The sequence below is a fragment of the Hippopotamus amphibius genome, chromosome 7, assembly GCF_030028045.1.
Source record: "Hippopotamus amphibius kiboko isolate mHipAmp2 chromosome 7, mHipAmp2.hap2, whole genome shotgun sequence".
Lineage (NCBI taxonomy): Eukaryota > Metazoa > Chordata > Mammalia > Artiodactyla > Hippopotamidae > Hippopotamus > Hippopotamus amphibius.
Genome location: NC_080192.1, coordinates 128,061,502 through 128,085,204, shown reverse-complemented (window position 1 = coordinate 128,085,204; position 23,703 = coordinate 128,061,502). Strand labels below are relative to the sequence as shown.

The 23,703-nt window shown below is 50.8% G+C and overlaps 1 protein-coding gene across 1 annotated transcript in view; it reads left to right on the top strand.

Moving 5' to 3' along the window:
- DPYSL5 (dihydropyrimidinase like 5) overlaps positions 1–21,971 on the top strand; it is an 88,498-nt gene extending 66,527 nt beyond the window's left edge. Inside the window, exons 6-13 of the mRNA XM_057742628.1 lie at positions 1,202–1,246; positions 3,082–3,157; positions 4,234–4,390; positions 9,261–9,402; positions 10,583–10,725; positions 12,464–12,671; positions 16,810–16,978; positions 19,013–21,971. Coding sequence (XP_057598611.1) covers positions 1,202–1,246; positions 3,082–3,157; positions 4,234–4,390; positions 9,261–9,402; positions 10,583–10,725; positions 12,464–12,671; positions 16,810–16,978; positions 19,013–19,098 — 1,026 coding nt within the window. The 3' untranslated portion in view covers positions 19,099–21,971. The remainder of the gene's footprint in view (positions 1–1,201; positions 1,247–3,081; positions 3,158–4,233; positions 4,391–9,260; positions 9,403–10,582; positions 10,726–12,463; positions 12,672–16,809; positions 16,979–19,012) is intronic.
- The last annotated feature ends 1,732 nt before the right edge of the window (positions 21,972–23,703 follow it).

Genomic DNA, 23,703 nt, shown 5'->3' with positions numbered 1-23,703 from the left:
CCTTGTACGATTTTGCAGGCTGTCAACACAAATTCCCCCAAGGTCCCCCTTGCTGAAGAGTTCGGCTCTGGAGGATCGATCACATTAGATAAACAATGCCTTCTTGCTCTATGACCCTGTTTGCCCATCCCCGGCCATTGACGAGGGGAAAGCTGTCTTTCATTTCTTCAAAGCCTTAAATGCAGAGTGGTAGTAGGATGTCCGTGAGAGACTGATGGGGAGGCCTCGAGGGATGAGGAGCTGGAGACAGGATGTGATGCTTCTGCCATCAGACAGGAACCACGTCAGCCTGTCGTGGGTCAGCCTGGGTGGGGTGGGGGTCCCACTTTACTCCTGCCCTGGGTCTGTCCCTGTCTGTCAGAGCCCTTGGATGTAGCTCCTGTTTGGGCGCCTCAGAGTCAGTAGAGAAAGACTCACTGGATCCAACAAAGTCAAGGCACTGAGAGTGCCTGTGAGGACAGGGGCAGGGGGATGGGCACAGGACTGGACTTTGTGGAGTTTTATGACGGAAGGTGCGAGGCGCTGACTGTAGTGGAAGTAAGAGCAAGAATAACCACCATCATCAGCGACGGATTAAAGGGGAGAGTCCAGGGAGATGTTGATCCCCAGGGACATTTGGCAATGTCTACAGATATTTTGGGTGATCCCAAGCCCTGGGGCGGGAGGAGGATGTTACTGGCATCCAGTAGGTAGAGGTGAGGATGCTGCCAAAGAGCCTACAACGTCCATTCAGCCCCCACCACAGAGAATTATCTCACAGACATGTCAGTAGTGCCGAGGTTCAGAAATCCTGATCTAGGCTCATTTCCAGCTTGAAATCATTTAGTATTGCTCCTTTGCTGCAGTTCTGAGATGGCTGTGGAGAGAACGCACCAGAAACCAGGGAGAGATGTAACTGCGGGTTTTCGTTTGCTCTTGTTTTGTTGCCTTTTCATTAAGCCCTGAGTAGCATCCAGCAAAGGCATGCCTGGAACCCTAAGTCCTGGGATTCTCTCAGCGTGAGCAGAGGTGGTGGGAGCTCGGTGCCCCTGCCCACGCTTCCCCCCCACCCCGCGCCGAGGCAGCCCTGTGGGTGCAATTCATCCCTCGGGCTCTGAGTCAGACATTCCAGCACTTTCTACAAGGTGGGGTATCAGGCAGATGTAAACTTACTGGGGGAGATGGTGAAGCTTGTTTTCTTCCTGTCCTCTGTTTCTAACAGCTGGAAGCAGAAGCCACTCACCGAGTTATCACCATTGCAAATAGAGTAAGTAGACCCCAGCCCACCCTCAGCCCATTCTCAACGCTGGGGTCAAAACCCAGCCTGTTCAGCAGAGTCCCATTCTGCTCTGGGTGCCAGCCCCTTGCCTGGCTCACAGGACCCCAAATGAACACCGTGTGCTGAATGAACAGTGTTGTTCCCACAGACCTGGTAGGAGTCCTCCCTGCCCCCAGCTCTCCGTTCCACACCACTGAGCTTGCTGAGACCTGGTTCACCGCTCAAATGGAAATGGCTTCCCAGGGAGGCAGGACAAGGTGGGGACCACAGAACCTCACAGCAACTGGAATCTGTTCCTTGTAGAGGAGCAGAGAGACGTTTGCTTAGAGAACTGTGATTCAAACCTCTGCCTCTGGGCCATTCATAATTTTCTCTTGGCACAGTTCAGGATAAGGAGGCGCTGATGCAGTGTGGTGCTGGGAACGAACGAGAGATGTGGGGCCTTGACCGAAGACAAGCTTCCGGTCATATGCAAGTCGGTCAGCCACTCCAGTAGACTGTTTTATTACCTAAAATTGGAATGATATTGTCACCCACTCCTCACAGGATGGTTGTGAGGATCAAAGGAGTCATGGAAGAAAAAGCGCTTCATAAACAGTAGAACACTGTACCAAGGTCATTTCTCTTCTCAAACCATCATTAAAGGGTTTGAGGTAATCTGAACTACCTTCTCTAGCACACTAGTTTTCTAAGTGTGGTCTCTGGACCAGCTGTATCAGCATCATTTGTTAGAAATAGGAACTCAGAAATGCAAATGCTCAGGCCTTTCCAGACCCACTGAATCAGAAACTGGGGGTGACACCCAGCAGTCTGTGTTTTAACAAGCCCCCTAACGATCTTACTACGTGCTAACACTTGAGAACTTCTCCTCTGGAAAGACCTGGGCTACCCTGAAGGCCGTGGGCAGAGGGTGTGATGTTAGGAGCACCAGGGGAACACAGAGGTTGAGGTCCATTTGGTCTCAGAATTAGTCAGGAAACTTGTGCCAAGCACATCAAATGTCAGGCCAGCCCCTAAATTCTCTGTTCTCCTAATTTGATAAACAAAGAAAGCATTGGAATAACGTTTGGGGCAACAGTCTCCCATCAGCCTTTAATAAGTCTAGGAACTGGACAAGGACATTGTTTTACTGTCATAACAATAGTCATGCTATCAATTACTTCCTGATGGAGACGTACCCCAGAATTAGGAAAGATCTAAACAACAGAAGGGCAGCTCGTCGTTTTCTTAGCCCAAACATATGCCCAGAGAAGCGAAGCCACAGACCATGGTCACACAGCTCGGTAGAGGAAAAGCTAATCAGTATGACAACCCAGGTGTCCATTTGCAAGACCGGTCCTGTCTGGTGTAGACTCTGAACCCTGAACCCCTTGTGTACTGCTTTTTCTCCAGGGTACATTCTGTCTACTGATAAAGCAGCCCTCAGTTGGCAGGTGTCATAATTTTAGGTATGGGATATAATACACAGCTGTCTATAAGTCATCATGTTCATGAACAGGAAATTAAAAGAGTCCCTGATTTTAAATTGTGAATAGTCTTGATGTTGGCTGGTATACAGTGTGAGGTTCACCACTTGACATCTTGCCCTGACATCCCTCTGCTGGGCTCTGGTGCCAGGCGCTACCTGTCCCTTGTTTCGTGGGGTTCCCCAGCCTGCAACAGCCAGCCCTGCATTCTAGGCAGAAGACCGCCACCCTGAGGGGGATGCTGAGCGACGCGGGGGGAGACACTGGGGCCAGGACCAAGCTGGTCTGGTCCTCTTGGTGCTCGTTTAGGTTACGGGGTTGATGCTCTCTCCTTCCCACCATGTTTCCCGTGTTTAGACTCACTGTCCCATCTACCTGGTCAACATATCCAGCATCCCGGCCGGTGATGTTATCGCAGCTGCTAAGATGCAAGGTGAGTCCGTGGGCTGGGCGAAGCAGTGCCCGTGTGTGGTGGGGCCCAGCAGCTCCCTGCACTTTTGGGCCTGGTCTCTGAGGCCAGGCCCTGAGCCTGCCCTTCCCTTTTCTCTCCTGCTGTCTTCCTCACAAGCACCCTGCACTGGCCTGGGCTCAGTCCATTAGAACCAGTGTTCTCCTCTGCACATTTGTATGCATAACAGCTTTACAGAAGTGGCTGTCACCTCTCCTGGGTCTGGTAAAATTTTCCAACTTTTCAATCAACTCATTAATTGGTATTTTTTTCAGTCTCTTAGGTTTTGCTAGTGGTTGCCTTGGTAACCAATATGAAATCCTGGACCCGTTCCAATGGACATTTCAGGGGATGCCTGGGAAGTCCCTGGAGAAATGACAGTGTGGGGGCCCAACATCCCTTTCAAGAACCCAGTATACGAGCCCCAGGGTACCTGTATATCTGAGCACCTGGCAACACCTGAAGGCTTTGTACGTGTTTGTATTCCCAGCCCAGCTCAGGGTGCCACTGAGGGCCTGGTAACAGGAGAAACAGGTCACAGTCACAAACCTGGGGATGTAAATCAGGAGCAACAGCTTCCAGCCTTCCTACCACGCTGCCCTCTGCATCCTGCCCCTTCTCTAGCAGGACCCCCTCGGGTGTCTCACCTGCATTGTTGTCCCACCTCCCACCTCCATCTCCCCGCCCTCCAGCCCCCTGCTGCGGTTCCCACCCCCAGCGTTCTCCTGAAGCTGCTCCCAGCACCCACCTGCTGAGAAAACAGCATTCACAGCCCTCCACCCTCCTGTCCGCCCCCTGCAGTACCGGTGCTCCGGCCGAAACGCCATCAGTGCTGCCCCGCCTCAGTGCCCTCACCACCCTTCTGTTCTTGCCTGGAGCCAGCACGGGGACAGGGATCACTCTGGCCTTGACCCCAGCTGTGCTCTCAAGCGCCTGAGTGAGCTTGGGCAGGTCCCTTCCTTTCTGACTTCAGCTCCTTCACCTGCCCAGTGAGAGGCTCAGACCAATGATCTCCCAGGTTCTCTGGCCCCTTGGTGATGGTTTGACCCCTCTTCTTACAGGGAAGGTCGTGCTGGCTGAGACCACCACCGCACACGCCACGCTGACGGGCTTACACTACTACCACCAGGACTGGTCCCATGCGGCTGCCTACGTCACAGTGCCTCCCCTGAGACTGGACACCAACACCTCAACCTACCTCATGAGCCTGCTGGCCAAGTAAGGTGTTTCAACAGGACCACGACAGGGCATTATCTCATAATGCGCACCATTCTGGGAAGTTGTAGATCTTTAGATGATATTGTAGAGGCCCCAAACCTGACCTCAGTTCGATTTCGTTCTGTCCAGAGGATGAATTTTGCTCTTGTTACCTTCTCCAAAGCCCATCAGACAACTGAGATCCCGTGGCGCTCCTATGACCACTTGATTGGGAGTGAGAGCTTCTGAGGTGTTGAGTAGAGAGCATATATAAAACCGTAAACAGCGGCTATTCAGAATGTCAAAGGACATTAGTACCTTACACTGAAGACCACGGGGGAGCTGTAGGATGTGGTCTCTGACTTATCCTAGAATTTGGGTGCATCTTTCTATCTCTGTTTTTTTTCTTCACCTCTCCCTCTTCTCATTGTTTCCCATGTGGTTTTCTCTCTTTGTGTGTGTCTCCCACTTTCTGTGTTTCTCTCTCTTTTCTTTCCTTTTCCCCTTTTTCTTCTGCACCTTCTCTCTCGTTCCCCTTACCCTCTTCCTCCAGGCCTCCCTTTCTCCAGCTTCTCTTTTTCTAACACTGCTTTTCCCTGTTCAATCCAGATCTCAATAAAATGCTTTAATGAATAGTCTGAATTTGGGAGGACACATATACAGAAAGATTCTGTTTTGTCCCAATACCTGCTTGCAAATTCTTTCTTGCCTCTAGTGACATTTTGGTAATGGTAAATGCCATTGCTTTCTCTTCTCTTTTGGTTATTGAAGTACAATTCAGTTTAAAAGTCGGTCTCCTCCCCTCCCCCACCTCCAGCTCAGGGAATTGGTGGGGGTTAGGATTAACGGGGTGGGGGATTCCGCCCCATACGCAAGCACGATCTGCTCCTGCACTAGTTGTTGCTTCTTCTCTGGTTGAAAGTGACTGGCCTTTGGGGCCCTCCTTGTGCAGGGCACGTGCCCAGATGTGGGCTCTCTTGAGCCACCCTGACGCAGTCCTCTGACACAGGAGATAGAGTCCAGCTTGACCTCTTCTACCTGCACCTTCCCAGCTTCCAGAATTAGCAATTCTCTGTGAACAAGAACCTGGCCAGGCAGCTTAAGCCCGGTCACCTTTTGCAGTGTCTGGGGCCCAGAGAAAGCTCACACAGATTTGCCCCTCCTTACCCCCAGATTTGCCCCCCACCCCAGCTCTCCTCACCTAGAGGCTCAGGCAGGCCCACCCGTCCACCGCCCAGGCAGGTGCCCCCTGCTGTCACCTCTATTCTCCACAGATGAACCTCTTGAAATGTCCCCTCTTGCCTTCGAGGTAGACTAGCTGGGGACGAGGAAAAAGAGGAAGAAGGGAAAGACTGCAGGACTCACCATTCTGCCAACACTGCAGTCACCCTCCCTGTCTTCTGCTTTTATAGACCTGGAGGTGGTGATACACTTCTGCTAGGGTGACGGTGGCAGGCGCTGAGGGAAGTGACCAGCCCCAGTTGGAGGTGGCTGTCATTAGATAATGGGGCATTTATTTCATCCATGTCCTTAGTTTTCAGTCCTGGTTGGCTAACAACTGGAAAATTTCCTCTCCACATCTTGCTATTTTAACAACCTAAAGAGCTGTGTGGGGCTTTCCAAATACAGCTGGAAGTAGGGTCCCAGGGCGAAGGTGGCCCCTGGAGGGGCAGGTGATGCAGTGGCACAGTGGCAGCAATGATAGTCTGTCCCATAGCTTTGCTGTGATTCTGAGCAGTGGCAGCTCTGACAGATTTAACCTGTTTGAGAGAGTAAAGGGAGAAATGCTAGATCAGCTCTTACTTTTCTTTTTAAATTAATTACTTACTTATTTATTGGCTGCGTTGGGTCTTCGTTGCTGCACACGGGCTTTCTCTAGTTGCAGCGAGCGGGGGCTACTCTTCACTGTGCTGCGCAGGCTCCTCATTGCGGGGCTTCTCTTGTTGCGGATCATGGGCTCTAGGCACGTGAGCTTCAGTAGTTGTGGCACACAGGCTCTATGGTTGTGGCTCATGGGCTCTAGAGCACAGGATCAATAGTTGTGGCTCACGGGCTTAGTTGCTCCGCGGCATGTGGGATCTTCCCCGAGCAGGGATCAAACTCGTGTCCCCTGCAGTGGCAGGCAGATTCTGAACCACTGCACCGCCTAGGAAGTCCCAGCTCTTATTTTTAAAAATGCTTGTTGGGAAAAACCAGCTTCCTTTTCATCATTGTCAACACAACAAAAACAAACAAGTATCAAGAATCCACTATAATAATTTGGGCTCAGTTCCAAGGTCAAAGAATCTTTTGAGATACCTCTGCTTGCCACCAACAAATTTACTGAAAGAACAAAATGATAGTAAAACCCCCAACCCACCCAAATTACAGTGCCCAAACCCACAGGAATTTAAATAGACAGGCGAAAAAAAGTATTATTAATCGAATAATTTAAGTTTTTATATCTAGCCTATTTTGTCAAATTTATTTAAATTATGTAACTAAATTCTTTTCATTTAAATAGAATTACAATTTCATGTGAACTATTATGAGAATAGTTTGAATTCCCTTTTTAATCAGTGCATACCGTAAATGCTTGCAATTGTATAGAATTTGGAGCATATTTTTTACATTTTTAGGAATTTGTGATTACTGTAATTTTGCTTTTATGACATTGTTGGTGATGATTCGTATTATGCAAAATACTTGATAGAAAACCCAGCTGCCAGTTATCATATTTCTATAAGAAAAATGAGCTGCTCCATAATGATCTACTTTAGGATGTGGTTTCCTCGAATATATCAGGGTAAAAAGTACAATCTATAGATATAGGGATTTGTCCTTTATTTAAAATCTGACTTCTCAAAGGGACCAGAAATTTTTTCATTTGAACATATATATTTTTAAAGTACTTGACAAAAGCCAGTGATGTTTCAGACTTTAAAGACTAGGGATGGGTATGTCATACCTCTCAGATTCAGGGCAGCACTGGGGGACCAAAAGAGCCCTTCTGGAATGTGTACCCCCACTTCATTCACTCCTGCTTAGTGAGCACTTCCTTGTGTAGGCGCCTTTTTAGAAAGGAGGGTGCTGAATAAGACTTGTCAGTTAAAGCATGGGGCCCTGGGGTCCCAGACCCTCAGCCCACGACTCTGATGGGCATCTTCCGATCTGAGCTCTGTCCCGGTGTCCGGGGAACCCCCAAGGAGAAAGTGAAAACCTAAAGATTCCGTTCCTCTCTGGTGGGTTCTGCAGGTCTGGAGAATGTGGGGAGCCTGGGGGACCCTAGAACAAACCCCCCGCTCTGTGGAAGAGCCCCTCCCACAGTCTCTGAGAGGGGCCAGAGCAGCACCTTCGGCGGAGGGCTGCCAGTCCATGCCGTGGAGGGGCTGTCATCTCGCTGGGGATCTGGCCAAGGATAGAGTCATTTAGCAGAAGCCCTGCCAGGCCCCCAGTGGGGACAGCCCCACACGCAGCCTGACCCCCAGTGTCTGAGAGCCTTAAGAATGTGCGTCCTCACCAAGCCAGATAACGCCTTCTGCTCTCAGAGTCCCCTTTGAAGTGGGCATCTTGCATGGCGCCTGCACTCACAAGGCTGTGGTACCTCCTACACGTTAAACTAGACTCTAGGGCCCCCGCTGTGCTGTCCCTCTCTCCCACACGGCCCCCATGTTCCAGCCAGGCCCCTCCCTGCCCTCCTAGGGTGTTTCCTCCCGAGGTTGTCCGGGCCCGGGCGACAGAGGCATCCCTCCCCGCTGCCCCTCACCACCTCTGGGGCCTACAGAGATCTCTGAACACGGGTGGGCTGCCCACCTCCCCCCTCAGGCAGAGGGCCTGCCGCCATACGCACCGTCACGATGTAAGTCTCCACCCCGAGTGCTGAGCTGGCCCGGGAGCCCCTCAAGAGCCCGGCAGTGCCTTAGCGACCGCAGCCTCAGCAGCCACCTGAGGGCCGTGGTCACGGAGGGCAGCAGCGATGAACCACGGGCGTGTCGTTGCCGGTTGGTCAAGGCAGACTTCTCTTCTGTCATGTCCTTCCTCTTCTCTGATGGGCCAGGAGAGCGCACACACCCAGGCGAAGCTAAACATGGAACTTGAGTGTTTCACCAACCACGTTCTTATTGCCAGCAGGGCCTGGTGGGGGTTGTGGCGGGAGATGAGAGGGAGTGGGCAATGGTTCCATGGAAGTAAGACTACCTCCACCCTCTCACTTTAGCTAAACTCTTAAGTTCAATTTTTTCCCCCTGTTTGTTCTCTTAACTCTTTTTTTAAATTAATTAATTTATTAATTAATTTACTTATTGGCCGCGTTGGGTCTTTGTTGCTGCACACGGGCTTTCTCTAGTTCTCTAGCTGCAGCGAGCGGGAGCTACTCTTCGTTGTGGTGCGCGGGCTCCTCATTGCCGTGGCTTCTCTTGTTGCAGAGCACGGGCTCTAGGCATGTGGGCTTCAATAGTTGCAGCACATGGGCTCAATAGTTGTGGCTCACAGGCTCTAGAGCGCAGGCTCAATAGTTGTGGTACACGGGCTTAGTTGCTCCGCAGCATGTGGGATCTTCCTGGAGCAGGGATTGAACCCATGTCCCCTGCACTGGCAGGCAGATTCTTAACCACTGCACCACCAAGGAAGTCCCTCTCTTAACTCTTAAAAGTCGACATCCCAAAGACTCTCCATGTCTCCCATGATGCTGGTACTCTGTGCCACGGTCGGCTCGTGTGCCCATTCTGCAGGTGCATAAACTGAGGTTCTCACAGATAACTCATTAGTGTCATACAGCTATGAAGTGGCAGAGTCGAGATTGAAACCAGCTTTGCCAGGTTCCCAAGCAAAGGCTTTTTCCCTGTCCCTGTTCCCACCCTCTGGGACCCTGGCCTCCCCTCCCCTTACTGGTCACGTCCTTCTTTCTACCCAGTGATACTCTGAACATTGTGGCATCAGATCACCGGCCTTTCACCACGAAGCAGAAAGCTATGGGCAAGGAGGACTTCACCAAGATCCCGCATGGCGTGAGCGGCGTGCAGGACCGCATGAGCGTCATCTGGGAGAGAGGAGTGGTATGTTCCCGGGACCCCACCCCCTGCTCTGGGCCTCGGAAGAATTTTCACCCTTAGGAGGCCTGGGTCAACCACAGCTCCGGTTTCACTCAAAAGCAAAACAGAAAAAGTCTTTTTTTTTTTCTGACTGGAAAGGTAATAAGTCCTAGCATAAAAATTTGGAAAATACACAAAAGTATTAGGAAAAACAACCCCATAATTCCATACTGAGAAATTACTAATATTTTGGTATATTTCTCTCCAGCTCTATGCATGTACTGTACATTATTTTAATACTGGGTTCATCTTTTTTTCATATAACAGTGTATTTTGAGTGTCTTCCTACATTAGTAAAAATTCTTTAAAAACATCTTTTTTAATGGCTACATAATATTTCCTCCAATGGAAGCATCATACTTCAGTTACTGCTTCCCTCATGTTTAGAACTCTCAGTTGTTTCAAATTTTTGCACTTACAAATAATGCTGCAGAGAATCTCTTTGTTCATGAGTGCGTGTCAGCGTTTCTAATTATTTCCTGAGGACAGATTCCTAGAAGTGAATTTCTGGGCCAACAGATATGAACATTTTTAAAGATCTTGATATCTTTTGTCCAATAATAAAGATAGAGACTAGGACTTCATTTGAATACCACCTGTTCTGCCCATGAAGAATAAATAGTTTTGGTCTTGACCTATCACAGATTAGATGCAGTATAGAGTATGAGCCCAAAGAGATTTGAAATCCTCAAGCCTCAGCTACCAGCTCAGGGAAGACCTATGAGGCAGCTCAGGAATCCCCTTTGAAGAGAATCCACAGTGCTCTCATGGGTGGGGCAATAAGATGCCTTTCCAGCACAGAATATATGTCCCTTCGTGGATGCAGGGAAGCTCCCGATTTATCCACAGTGAGCATGTGAGTAGATCTGGTTTTACAAACAGCAGGTAGATACGCACCAGGAAAGCAACCTTTTGGAACAAGGGCCCACCCACCCCCATTGCTGGGAGAAGGAGAGAGGAGTAAGCGAGTATATGGAACGAAGCCAGGCAGGTTGACTCATCTGAGGTGATGCCCGTGGCGTTGTCCTTCTCAGCACCACTGTTGTAACCAACTAAAAGCCCACAGGCCGGGGTCAAGCATGTCTGGGGGTTTGAAGCACATACACAGGGCCTCAGTTGACCTGATACTTTTGCAATGTTTCAGGTGGGAGGAAAGATGGATGAGAACCGTTTTGTGGCTGTTACCAGTTCCAATGCAGCGAAGATTCTCAACCTGTATCCCCGCAAGGGCCGCATCATCCCTGGAGCCGATGCTGACGTGGTGGTGTGGGACCCAGAAGCCACAAAGTAAAACCTGCTGCTAGTCTCCAGGGCTAGAGGGACTTGGGAGTTTAAGGACCTTGTATCACAGAACTCCAAAAGCACATCATCTCTGCACTACTTATAGCATAGAGCAGGGTGACCCTGAGGTGTGTTCAATTCCACAGACATTTGAGGGCTTGCCATGGTCCCAGCACTAGGAATGCAGCCGTGAACAAGAAGGGCTGAAGATCTGCTGTAGTGCAGCTCCACGTGCACAGCACTTCACAGTTTTTCAGAGCTGCATCCCCTCAGTTATCTCATTTGCTTTTCGCACAGCCCCAAGAAGCACTCAGGCCTAAATTTCTTATTTCCATTTTACTGTTGAAGAAACTAAGAACAGAGAGTAGAGGGACTCCCCACATCACCTAGCTGATAAGTGGCTGAAGCAGACAGACGTCTTAACACTCAGTTCCAGACTCTTCTACCAACACTGCTTCTCTCGCTGAGGGTATGGGTCCCCTTGCGCCCACAGCGCTAGACACCCATGGCATTAATGAACACAAGTTGTGTGAATAAATGAAGTGCATCAGGAGTTATCAAGCCACAGGATACAGAACATCACCTTTGCTCAGAGATTTGAGCAGGGGAGATGGGAATTGTTTTTTAATATTAAATTTCATTCAGTCACTCAACAAATATCTAAGTGCCACCGTTTGCCAAGCACTTTTCTACGTGCACACGCTAGCAGTGAACAAGATAGACAAAAAATGTGCTGGGATTTTGAAGATCAAAGTTGAATTGCAAAGAAAGTTCTTCCTGCACACCACTGCCCACCCCCTTGCCGGGGTCCCCGCACTGCTTCTCCATTAGGGCACTTGAGAAGCTGGGTTCTGCATCCAGCCTGGGTCTGGTCCCTGTTGCTGTTGCAGGCGTAGCTGTCGAGTGATTGCTATTGGCAGAGAGACTCCTAAAGTGTATTCCAGTGTATTAGTCAGCGAGGGCTCCTGTAACAAAATACCACAGATGGGAGGCTTCAACAGTAGAAATTTATTTTCTCACAGTTCTGGAGGCTAGAAGTCCAAGATCAAGGTGTCACCAGAGCTGATTTCATTCTGAGGCCTCTCTCCTGGGCCTGTGGATGACCATCTTCTCCCTTTGTCTTCAGATGGCACGTGTTCTGTGTGTGCACCTATGGTGTCTCGATTTTCTCTTCCTATGAGGACACCCATTTGATTGGATTAGAGTCCACCTATAAGACCTCATTTCACTTTAATTAGTTCTTTAAAGGCCCTATCTCCAAATACAGTCACATTCTGAGGTACTGGGGGCTAGGACTTCAACATATAAATTTGGGGGGACACAATTCATCCTAGCCTTTGGGGGTCAATCCTTCCCACCGAGAGCATCAACCCTCTCCACTGAGCATCTCCCCCCCCCCCCCACTGAGCATCATCCCTCCCTGCTGAGCATCTTCCCTCCCCACTGAGCATCTTCCTTTCCCACTGAGCACCTTCCCTTCCCACTGAGCACCGTCCCTTTCCATTGAGCATCATCTTTTCCCATTGAGCATCATCCCTCCCCACTGAGCATCATCCCACCCCGCTGAGCATTTGCCCTTCCCACTGAGCATCATCCCTCCCCACTGAGCATCATCTTTTCCCATTGAGCATCATCCCTTCCCACTGAGCATTATCCCTTTCCACTAAGCACCTTCCCTTCCGTTGAACTGTGACATCTTTACCTCCTCTCAGAGCATTCTCTCCTGCCACTGCCTTCCCCTCAGGACCATCTCAGCCAGCACCCAGGTACAGGGAGGAGACTTCAACCTGTACGAGAACATGCGCTGCCACGGTGTCCCGCTGGTCACCATCAGCCGGGGGCGGGTCGTGTACGAGAACGGCGTCTTCATGTGTGCCGAGGGCACCGGCAAGTTCTGTCCCCTGAGGTCCTTCCCAGACACTGTCTACAAGAAGCTGGTCCAGAGAGAAAAGGTGAGGTGAGGGAGGGGGAAGAAGACGTGTGGGAAGAGGCTGAAGCCACCTGTTGGCAACATCTCCTATGACGGTTTTAAATCTCAAAGATGTTCTCACTCTGTTTTTCCACCAAATCCTATAGCCTGACTAGTCACTTTGGGAACAATCAAAATAATAGAAAAGGAGCACCTGTGACAAAGTAAAATTTATTGGGAAGGGTCCCCAACTCCCTTGGAGCTGGGGGTGGGTGGTACTATGAGGCGCCCACAGCCATCCCTGACATCCAGGCCTCTTGTCTCCCCCTCAGGGCAGGGGCTCCTGGCTTGGCCTGGGTTATCACATTTGCCCTGGAGATGCTCTTTCCCCAAACTCCCCACAGCCGCCCCATGACTGCAGTAGGCTGGGTGGGCTTTGCCGAGGCTGGGCCCCCCTACACTGAAGGGGTCAGGCCAGGTCTAGAACAGCTCACTGCCATGTGGGGGTGGCCTGGGGTCTTGTGAGAGTTTCACCCAGTGCTTGGATTCCATAAGCACCCCAGGTGTTCACTGACACGTGGGGCTCCTCCTCACCCCTGGGGACACCAAACTCTGGGTAGAGTTTCACCCAAGAGAAGGCTGACGATTCCCTCGTTGCTCAGGGATCGGTTGCCCAGCCTTATCTTTGAGAGCTGTCCTGTCCTTCCTGACACTCTGGGTTCTGGGAACCAACTGCGGCCCCGGCCTCTGGGGGGAGGACCCAAACCATCAGAATACAGATCTGACAAGCTGACAGGCGGAAGCACCCTGCGGTTTCCCCTCCCCTTCCTCTGGCATAAAGCAATACTATTATGGCTCAAAATGCTCCTGTATGGCTATTTCCAGATTCTGTCTAGAAAGGGTGGGAGTTCTCAGAAATATCATGACCAAGGGCCTAGAAGCACCAGCCCACATCTAGGTCTTCTGCTGAGGAACAGACTTGGATTACTTTAAAAAAAAAAAAAAAAAAAAAAGCATGACTTTAGTTATCTAAGTGTTCAATCCAAAAGCAAACTCAGGATCTCTCAGGTAGGCGAATGGTCCCCTCCCCAATATGCCTCCCAGATGTGGACAATGGCAGGAGACCTCAGCCCCACCTCTGGAGGATGTGCCAGAAAGAGCTGTAAGAGCAATACATTCACACACAAGACTCCCTGACAAAGGGCGCCTGTGATTTAAAATAAGCAAACAGAAAATAGCAGTGAGGATGTGGAGAAATTGGAAGCTTCATTCATTGTAAAATGAATGTAAAAGGGAAAGTAAAATGGTGCGGCCACTTTGGAAAACAGTTTGGCAATTCCCAAAAAGTTAGATGCAGAGTTGCCAACATGACTTAGCAATTCCTCTCTTGGGTATATATATACTCAAGAGAAATGAAAATAAGCGTCTACACAAAACCTTACACGGGAATGTTCATGGCAGCATTGTTCATAAAGGCCAAAAGGTGGGAACAACCCAAATGTCCATCAACTATTGAACAAACAAAATGTGGTCTATCCAGACAATGGAATATTATTCCAAAGGGAATGGAGTGCTAATATATGATACATACAACATGCGTGACCCTTAAAAACATCATGCTAAGTGAAAGAATCCAGTCACAAAAGACCACATATTATATGATACCATTCTTATGAAATGTCCAGAAGAAGCAAATCCATAGATAGAAAAAAGATTAGTGGTTAGGGCTGGCCAGAGGGGAGAACAGGAGTGACTGCTCATAGGTATGGGGATTCTTTTGGGGGTGCTGAAAATATTTTGGAACTACACAGTGGTGATGGTGGCACAACTCTGTAAATTACACCACTGAATTGTGTGTGTGTGTGTGTATATATATATATTTGGCTACACTGGGTCTTCATTGCTGCGTGCAGGCTTTCTCTAGTTGTGGCGAGTGGGGGCTACTCTTCGTTGTGGTGCGTGGGCTTCTCAGCGTGGTGGCTTCTCTTGTGAAGCACGGGCTCTAGGAGTGTGGGCTTCATAAGATGCAGCATGCAGGCTCAGTAGTTGTGGCTCACGGGCTTAGCTGCTCCCGCGTGTGGGATCTTCCCGGACCAGGGATCAAATCTGTGTCCCCTGCATTGGCAGGCAGATTCTCAACCACTGTGTCTCTAGGGAAGTCCTCTGTATACTTTCAAAGGGTGACTTTTACAGTATGTGAATTGTATCTCAATTCGGAAAAAAAAAATCTGCCAACAGTTCTGTGGCTTTCCCAAAAAAGATATTTTACTCAGGAAATGGGGTCAAAAGAGGCAGAGAAAGTGTTTGATGCCCTTCTAAAGGCCAACCTCCCAAAAATGTCATATAGATACCAATTCACAGCACACTGCTCTTAGGGCCACAGTGGAAGGGTCTGGCTTCTAGGATTGATATAAATTCAACTCAGTCTCTTTATCCAAACACATATTATAATGACAACATAAGATCCTCAAGAAAAAGCCAATTCTATTCCCTATTCTCTGGTATAGCCCTTATGTAACAGAATGCAGGTATGCAGAAAACCTCATTTTCCCAAAATTATATATAAGCAGTCCCTACAGAGCAGGGTCCTCAGGGAAGAAAGCAGCTCTGGGATTGGGACCAGTGTATGAAGTCAAGGTCACTCACCCAGGATTCACCAGGTCTGTACTCCTACCCTTCACCACCAGGATCCCAAAGCACAGCCTGGTAAAGGCTAAAACACTTCAGACCAGCCTTGACAAACCGAGGACTGAGCTCACTTACAGGTCTGTTGGAGAATACAGAGGAAGATGTAAGCTGAAGAGCCTTCCAGAAATCACTCATATATATTGTTTCTCTCAACAAGGTTTTCAATAAGCATTGAGCAGCAAGGAGATTGAGGTTATGTCCCTGACAAGTGCCTGGGGTGTGGACTATTTATGCTGCTGCTTCAGACCTTGTGCACACACTCCAACACATTTCCTTCCCACAATAGCACTTTTTACCATGATTAAGCCCCATAAATGACCTCTGTAATAATAACAGCTGCTGGTACTTACATGTTACTCGCCATGTGCCAGAGCTTTACTTGTACTATTTCATTTGATCTCATAACAACTCTGTATTCTTATTGGCTTTTTTTTTTTTTTGGCACACGGGCTTAGTTGCTCCGTGGCATGTGGGATCTTCCTGGAGCTGGGATCGAACCCGTGACCTCTGCATTGGCAGGCAGATTCTTAACCACTGCGCCACCTAGGAAGCCCTGTATTCTTATTAATAAGAAAATAGGCACAGAGAGGTTATGTAACTTGCACAAGGTCACACAGCTTACAAGTAACAGAGCTGGGAGTGGAACCTAGGCAGTCTGGTTGCGGAATATAGGCTCTTAACTCTACTGCCTTTGTGAGTACAAAATTAACTACTAGGACTTCCTAGGTGGCGCAGTGGTAAAGAATCTGCCTGCCAATTCAGGGGACACGGGTTCGAGCCCTGCCCTGGGAAGATTCCACATGCCACGAGCAACTAAGCCCATGTGCCTCAACTATTGAAGCCCACGTGCCTAGGGCCCGTGATCCACAGCAAAAGAAGCCACTACAATGAGGAGCCTGTGCATCACAATGAAGAGTAGCCCCCGCTCACAGCAACTAGAGAAAGCCTGTGTGTAGCAATGAAGACCCAACGCAGCCGATAAATAAATTAAATAAATAAATTTATTTTTTTAAAAAATTAACTACTATTGCTACTGGGGGATTCTAACCTCCAAATCTGGGGTATTTAGCCTCTATTCCCACAGAGTTGTCAGATCACAGTAAAAGGCCTGGCCTCCTGAGAGCCTGGCAAGTGAGGGGATGCCATTGCTCCGTATGAGGGATGCTCTCTACAGCTGAATACCTCAGAAGTCTACCTGCTGCCTTGGAAAGCATTCCAGCAATGTCAAGGGGAGCCAGTGGGCATCTCCTCTATGCATACACACCCTCACACACATGTGCATATTTAGGAGGTACAAGAGGGTTCTCTATCCCTGAGTTCAAGATGTAGGAAGGCTTTGTCACATGCAGTAATTTGGGTCCTGAGAAGAGTGGCAGTGTCTAAAGTCATCAAAGAGGCTCTGGTGGTGGTGGTGTCTTGACCCTGATGGTTGATGGTGTCTGTGCTCTGATAATATCATCTTTTCCCCTTTTCTCTTTCTCCACCTTCACTAGACCTTAAAGGTGAAGGGAGTGGACCGTACTCCCTACCTGGGAGATGTAGCTGTCGTTGTGCATCCTGGGAAAAAAGAGATGGGAACGCCGCTCGCAGACACTCCTACCCGACCCGTTACCCGACATGGGGGCATGAGGGACCTTCACGAATCCAGCTTCAGCCTCTCTGGTAAGAGCAAGGGCCACTTGGCCTGGCACCTGCGTCTCCACCACAGTGGGGTGGTGGGAGGAGGGCAGAGGGCCCAGGAATCCCACCCCGGCAGTGGGACTCATGCTGCTTTCCTCTCCATCCTCTACCTCCCTCCCCACTCCCCTGCCCGGTGATGCGTGCTGGGTCCCGTGTCAGAGACACACAAATATTGGGGGCAGAGAAGGAGGGGTCTCCCGGTCCCTGGGCACCAGCCATTGTAACAGACCATGGCCTTTCTGGGCCTTTCCCCCATGGTTTTTAAGTTCAAATATTTTCATCCCTTGAAATACCTTGAGGGATCTGCACATAGGGATGCCCCAGAGGCAAGCTGAGCTCAAAAGCGTTAACTCTGCACCACATGGGTCTGCACCCCCATTTCCCCCACGGCTCCACACCAACCCCTCTGAAAGACATGGTATATCCCTTATATCCTTTCCTCCCTCGTCTTAGCCTCATGTTTGCTCCTCTGCCACATTCTTTTTTGCCAGGAATTGTACTGTATGTAATACAATATAGAATATATGGATAAAAGATTTTTTAAAAAAAGAATATATGGGGTGTGTCTACGCTTAGAGACTTTATTGTCGACGGCGTGCCTCCCACGTGCTCAGCGGCACTTAAAGGTGGGGGTCATTGTGGCATAAACTGCAAGCCTCATTGGAGAACAGGCAGAGGCTGTAAGATGCCCTGGTCCTGCAAGCAGCTTTGCTGGAAATCGTGCCCGCTGGGTCTCGCTGAACAGCCTTCAGGACTAGCCCCGGTGCAGACCAAGCCTCCGCTCTGCAAGAGCCCTGCTGGGGCTGGAAGGTGAGAGGAGCAAGATCCTGGGGGAGGTGAGACGCAGCCACAAACCTCCCCCCACCCCGCCGAGGCCAAGAGCTAAACCAGAGGGGGGCCAAGGGGCGTGGCTGCCCGCTGAGCTTCCTCTGTGCCCAGCCGTGTGCTGGGAGCAGCTCAGGTAGTTCCTGACTGAGGAGCTGACCGCCCGTGGGGAGGGGTCCTCTCCATCACCCTCCCCACTGTGTCAGAGCCAGTCTCTTTAAGGAGGTAACTTCTCCTCCACCCTGAGGGCCACTGCCACTCCCACCAGCGATGGGACTGAGCACAGGGTGTCAGAAAGGGACCTGTGGTGTGGAGTGTCGGTGGGCACCCCAGCCTTGCTAATCCAGGAGGGGTAGCTCCCCACAGCTACCTGGCCCTTCCTGCAGCCGCCAGCCCCAGGAGGAGCAGCAAGGCCCCCAGAGCCGTGAGCCCCTCTGGCCCCTGATTTCTGCTCCCACCCAAGTCTAGGGCAGAGACAGCTCTCAGGCAGAACCGCTCCCGGGTACAGCAGACATCAGGTAGCTCTCACCTTCCCTCCACCCCGAGCCTTGTCTGTTCTAAATGGGACAGGCTGAAGAATGTCCCACCACACTCCCTGGGGCACCAGGCTTTCTTTTCTTTTTTCATTTTTTTATTGTTTGTTTGTTTGTTTTTGGCTTGACCAGGAGGCACGTGGGAGTTCCCTGACCAGGGATTGAACCTGTGCCCCTTGCAGTGGAAGCAGAGTCCTAACCACTGGACCGTCAGGGAATTCCCCAGGCCTTCTTTTCTAAGTCTCTGGATTTCAAGACATGGGGGCTTTGGGGGTGTTGTTCTCTGATTTTCCAGAACAGTGGCACACCCTTCCTTCTCCCTCTCTTGCTCACTGAGGCACGTGTACAAACGCCCGCTTGCTATCAGGCGCCCCATGGTCTGTGTGCTTGACAAGAGACCTCCAGGGCTGAGAGCAGTGAAGGCAGCGTAGCAAGGCAGTTAATCATGGATTCCTGGATCAAGAAGACCTAGGATCAAGTCCAGGCTCTACCACTTATGTGGCTCTACACTGTGTAACAGCAAGTTAGCGTCCCAGAGCCTCAGTTTACCCACCTGTAAAATGGGGTGACGTTGTATTGAGGATTAAATCAGATCCTAAGCACAGAGGACCAAGTGTTATAACCCAGGGGCACTCACCCGCTGCTTCCTTCCCTGCAGGTTCTCAGATCGATGACCACGTTCCAAAGCGAGCCTCGGCTCGGATCCTTGCTCCCCCCGGAGGCAGGTCAAGCGGCATTTGGTAAAGGCACTGACCAGCCCCCCAAGGGAAGATGCACCGCTGCCACCAACCAGCCCGCACACCCTCCGGCCGCAGCTGCAGGGGCAGGAGAGGCTGGACTGGGCAGCACACCACCTGAGGGGGCCCCGGGACCCAGGGAGCCCGCCCCATGTCTGACACGTGATCCACTGTGCTTCGAGCCAACCCTAACAGGCACTTTGAGATGTGCTCCTCCTGCTGCAGTCCTTTCCTGCCTTGGCCTCGGCAGGCTTTCCTGGGGCCCAGGAAGCCCAATACTATGCACAGAGCCCAATGCATAGAGCCTGGCCCCGCCCCTCCTCTCATACCCGCCTCCAGCTGCCCTCGGGAAAGCCCGCCCTTAGTGCCCTGCCCCTGGCTGACCTGCCAGTTGTCCAGAGCACTTTAGCAGATGTGTTTTAAAAGAAAAGGACTCCCTCCCCCAACCCCTTTGGCCCAGTGGTCACTTTCCCCAAGTCAGACAGGTGTTAGCATCCCAGCCGTGCCCGGGACATCCCGTTTTTCCTGACTCACCTCCCACCCCTTTGTGGGTGTGGCTGGGACACTCTGCGCCCTTTGCCGGCTGCTTCCTCCCTGCCCCCCCGCCCCCCACCCCCCTGGGAGTCCCAGGCCCAGAAGGGCTGGCCGGGCGGGCGTGAGGCTGGTGCCAGGCGCGTGTATATGATTTTGTTTTGCACGTTTGGTTTGCGCAGTGGTTTGGTTTGACTTGTTTGTGCATCCTGTGAAAAATGACGGTGCTTTGTGTCACTAGCATAGCATAGAAACAGGAATAGATGTGGACCTTAGGAGATGCTGCATCGACACCAACCAGACAGCCTAGGGCACCGACGACAGGGGCGAGAGGGGGATCCTGGACTCGCGGGCCCTTCTTGTCCCTTCCTAGAGTCTTCCTGTCCCCTCCCCTCCCCTCCTGGTCTAGTTTCCTGCATTCTGAGAGGGTGCTCGGAGTGCTGGCCCTGGAGACCTTCAGGGAGCGGGGTGGCCTTTCCCATCTCTGGCCCTGGTCACTCCCAGCACTAACCCCACACACACCCAGCTGCCTGTAGGCGTCCGCCTGCTGGACAGAGGCCCAGCCCCTCCTCCTGTGTGACTGGCGAGAGGCCTCATGCCTGCTAGGAGGAGGGGCAGGACTAGGGAGAGCAGGGTCGCTAGATGCCAGGTAGGAGGCCAGGCCAGCAGGACCTAGTTGTAGCCTGCAGTGCTGCACAGGTGCTGTGGTCTCCTGTGGTCAGCGCCTGGCCCTCATCTGCCTCTGGCCTCCATCTCCTCCTGGTTGGGCCATCCCTGCCTCCAAAGCTCCAGGAGGTTTCCATAGAAACACCAGAGGCTGCCCTTGCCAGGCCTTGGTCCCCCCTCAGAGAGCGACTTCAGGTTGCACGTTTGGTTCGAGCACCCAGGCTGACATGCAGCTCCTGGGCTCCTGGGCCGGTGGTCATACCCTGCACATTTCTGTTGTGCTTTTCATGTTTTCAAAGCCCTTCCATGTATGACCTCTCAGTTGCTCCTCACAACAACAAAGCATGTATTATTCTCCCTGTTTCACAGATGTGGCCCAGAAAGCTTAGGCCTTCTGACTCCAGGAATGTCCAGGACTGCCCTTAAGAGCTTGGCCGTCTACCGCAGATGTGGACAGGAGGAGTGGGGTGACATCTCTTGCGGATCCCTCCTGAGGGTTTAACCAGCTAAAAGATTTACTCTCCCAGTAGGCATTCTGCTTTGTTTTGCACAGGTAGATAGATTATTCTTATAAACAAACTAATGCATATTCACTGTTTGAGCCAGAACTAGTTACGTGTTGGGGGCTTGCCGTGTGGTTTGAGCTGCCTTCGCATCCTCACCTCTCCCTTCGTGCTCTGCTTCCGCACTTAGGGGCCGAGAGGACTGAGACAGTAACCCAAGAAGCAGAGGCAGCAAAGGCACTCATGGAGGGTGGTAGCCTTGGGGACAGTCGGTAGGGATCTGAGCCTAGGAAACTGTGTGACACTGACCCCTTGGTCCAGTGAACATCACTTTCATCCCTTTCGGCCCTTGCTGGGTCATGGGCCTTGGGCAGATGCCAAAGAGCCAAGCAGTGGTGGTGGCCAGCGGGCAGAGCATCCCTGCTTGGGCTAGGAAAGCTTTACCTTCTCTGAGTGCCTCTGCCCGAGAGATGCATGGTCTGTGGCTCTGGGAGACCACATGTTGGTGTGGTCCATCAAAGGCCTTCCACTTCATCCCCCCCTACCCTTACATAGACCCCCTTGCCCAGGAGCTTCTAGACGAAAATCAGAAGGAAGTTCAAGGAAGCAAATGAAAGGTCAGCCCCCACCACCCATTCCCTGCCTCTGTGCCGAGCTCCAGCCAGCCCCATCACCAGCCCCACCGGCTCCTGGTTGGAATGAAAAGGGTCTCTGGTTGCACTGAATGCAGCTCTCAAACTGGTCTTGTACTTGCTGAATAAATACTGTTGTTCTTGCCTTAGCTGCTCTCTAGGTTTGTGGCGTTAAGTTACCAGAAAATTGTGCTACTGTGTGTGCGTGTGTGTGCGCGTGTGTGTAGTGCTAGGAGTCCACAGTAGGTCTTGGTCAAGCCAATGCCGTGATGAGGGCTTTTCCAATACAGACCCAGAAACCACAGAACTACTCGGAAACCCAAACCCCCTCCAGCTGCCCAGGTAGCAGGTACAGCCTGGGGTCGGGATGGAGCCTCCAGCACCCAAGTGACTTCCTCACTCCTCTGTAAATGTCATGGTGCTAAGATTGTGTCAACCCCAAGACGACACATGGTCCTGTGCTTTGGCCACCCAACTGAGGCAAAAACAAAACAGCCCGACTCGTTGTGTTCTGGTGCAGGTTTGTATTAAACTGTAGCTACTTCTCACTCAGTCTCACTTGTGTTTCTTCAAAGAAGAGGGAGTTTGGTAGGGGACCTCTTCTTCCACAGTGGCTGGGATGAGGCTTCGGTTGCTGAAAACATCAGCTTTGGTTCTTCGCTTGTGTTGGGGGGCAGGTGGCAGCTCACTGGGAGGTCGGAGCAGAGTCTGAAGATTAAAAAGTTAAGAGATGGGTGCCTTGGTGGCCCAACAGCTGGTAGTCAGTCCTCTCTCCTGGTGGGAACAAAACCAAGATTTTTGGTACCAAATTTCCCAGAACAAGTTTGGGCTGAGTTATCTAAAACAGGAATTAGGGGAAAACATTAGATACAAAAGGTGGGCTGGGGGGCGGGGACTAGGTTTTCCCCACTCATCCTTTGTCACCTATTCTCTTGGCTACCATTTTGGAAAACCACAGCCCCGTCTTCACACCGGAACCCTTGGCTATTGGAATCATGGTCTCACAAAATCACTTTTCAAAGGACTGTACAAGGCCAACAGGTCTTTGAAGAAACCTCAGGCTGCTCTCTGGCTCTCTGGAACCCCACCTTTTGGCTTGGCCCACTGGGCCTTCAAACCCTTCCATCTGCATCAAGACTAATTTAACTTCTCTTAGATCTCAGCCAGAGGTTGGGGGGGTTATCTGATCAAACACTTTCAGCCTAAAGAGTAAGTGAAATTATTGCTACCAGTAGTAAGGGGTCACTTGTTCTTACTCCTTAGCCCCCCCCCCCCCTTAATGAGAGAATTTTAGGTAGAATGGAGAAATAGTTGGCTCCAGGAGAACTTTCCCAGCTCTCACCAAATAAGCAACCCTCCTGCAAACAAGGCAGCCCAAGACCAAAAGAAATATCCAGAACACTGCAGTTAGGACAGACCTCTTCACTACAATGAAATGAGCTGTGTGTGTAAGTTCTACTGGGGTTTCTGAGCCAGATGGAAACACCATTATCTGGCTTGTGAATGATGCCAAGTCCCTGGGATGGTACTGGGCTAAAGCGTCTGTTACCCTTTTCCTCACAACATGGGAACACACCAGAATTTGATTAACTGCCAAAAATCCTGTGTAACTGAATGAAAAATGACATGGCCACACATTCGGCAGACCGTGTGCGGGGTATCAGATGGTGTATAGAAAAAAACAAAACAAAACAGGGAGACCCTGGTTGCCTTTGTACATATATCATTGTGGGAAAACAAAAGTCCACAGACTCAGACTTTAAAGCAACACTTGATCATTTATAAGAATCTGCATTTGGGGAAACCTGAACCAGCCAGCAGCTAGGCAACCAACACCCTCAATTTCTTCACTCCAACTACAGGTTGACTTTTATATAAAGGAACAACCTAACACTAAGAATTGCCCTGCAGTTGGTGGACGAAGAGTCTCATGACACCCAAGGTATAAAGAAGAAACCTCATGGGGACTTCCCTTGTGGCACAGTGGTTAAGAATCCGCCTGCCAATGCAGGGGACACGGGTTCGATCCCTGCCCCAGGAAGATACTACACGCCGCGGAGCAACTAAGCCCATGTGCCACAACTATTGAACCCATGAGCCACGACTACTGAAGTCCATGCACCTAGAGCCTGTGCTCCGCAGCAAGAGAGGCCACCACAGTGAGGAGCCCGTGCACCACAACAAAGAGGAGCCCCGGCTTGCTGCACCTAGACAAAGCCCTTGTGCAGCCACAAAGACCCAACATAGGGACTTCCCTGGTGGCGCAGTGGTTAAGAATCT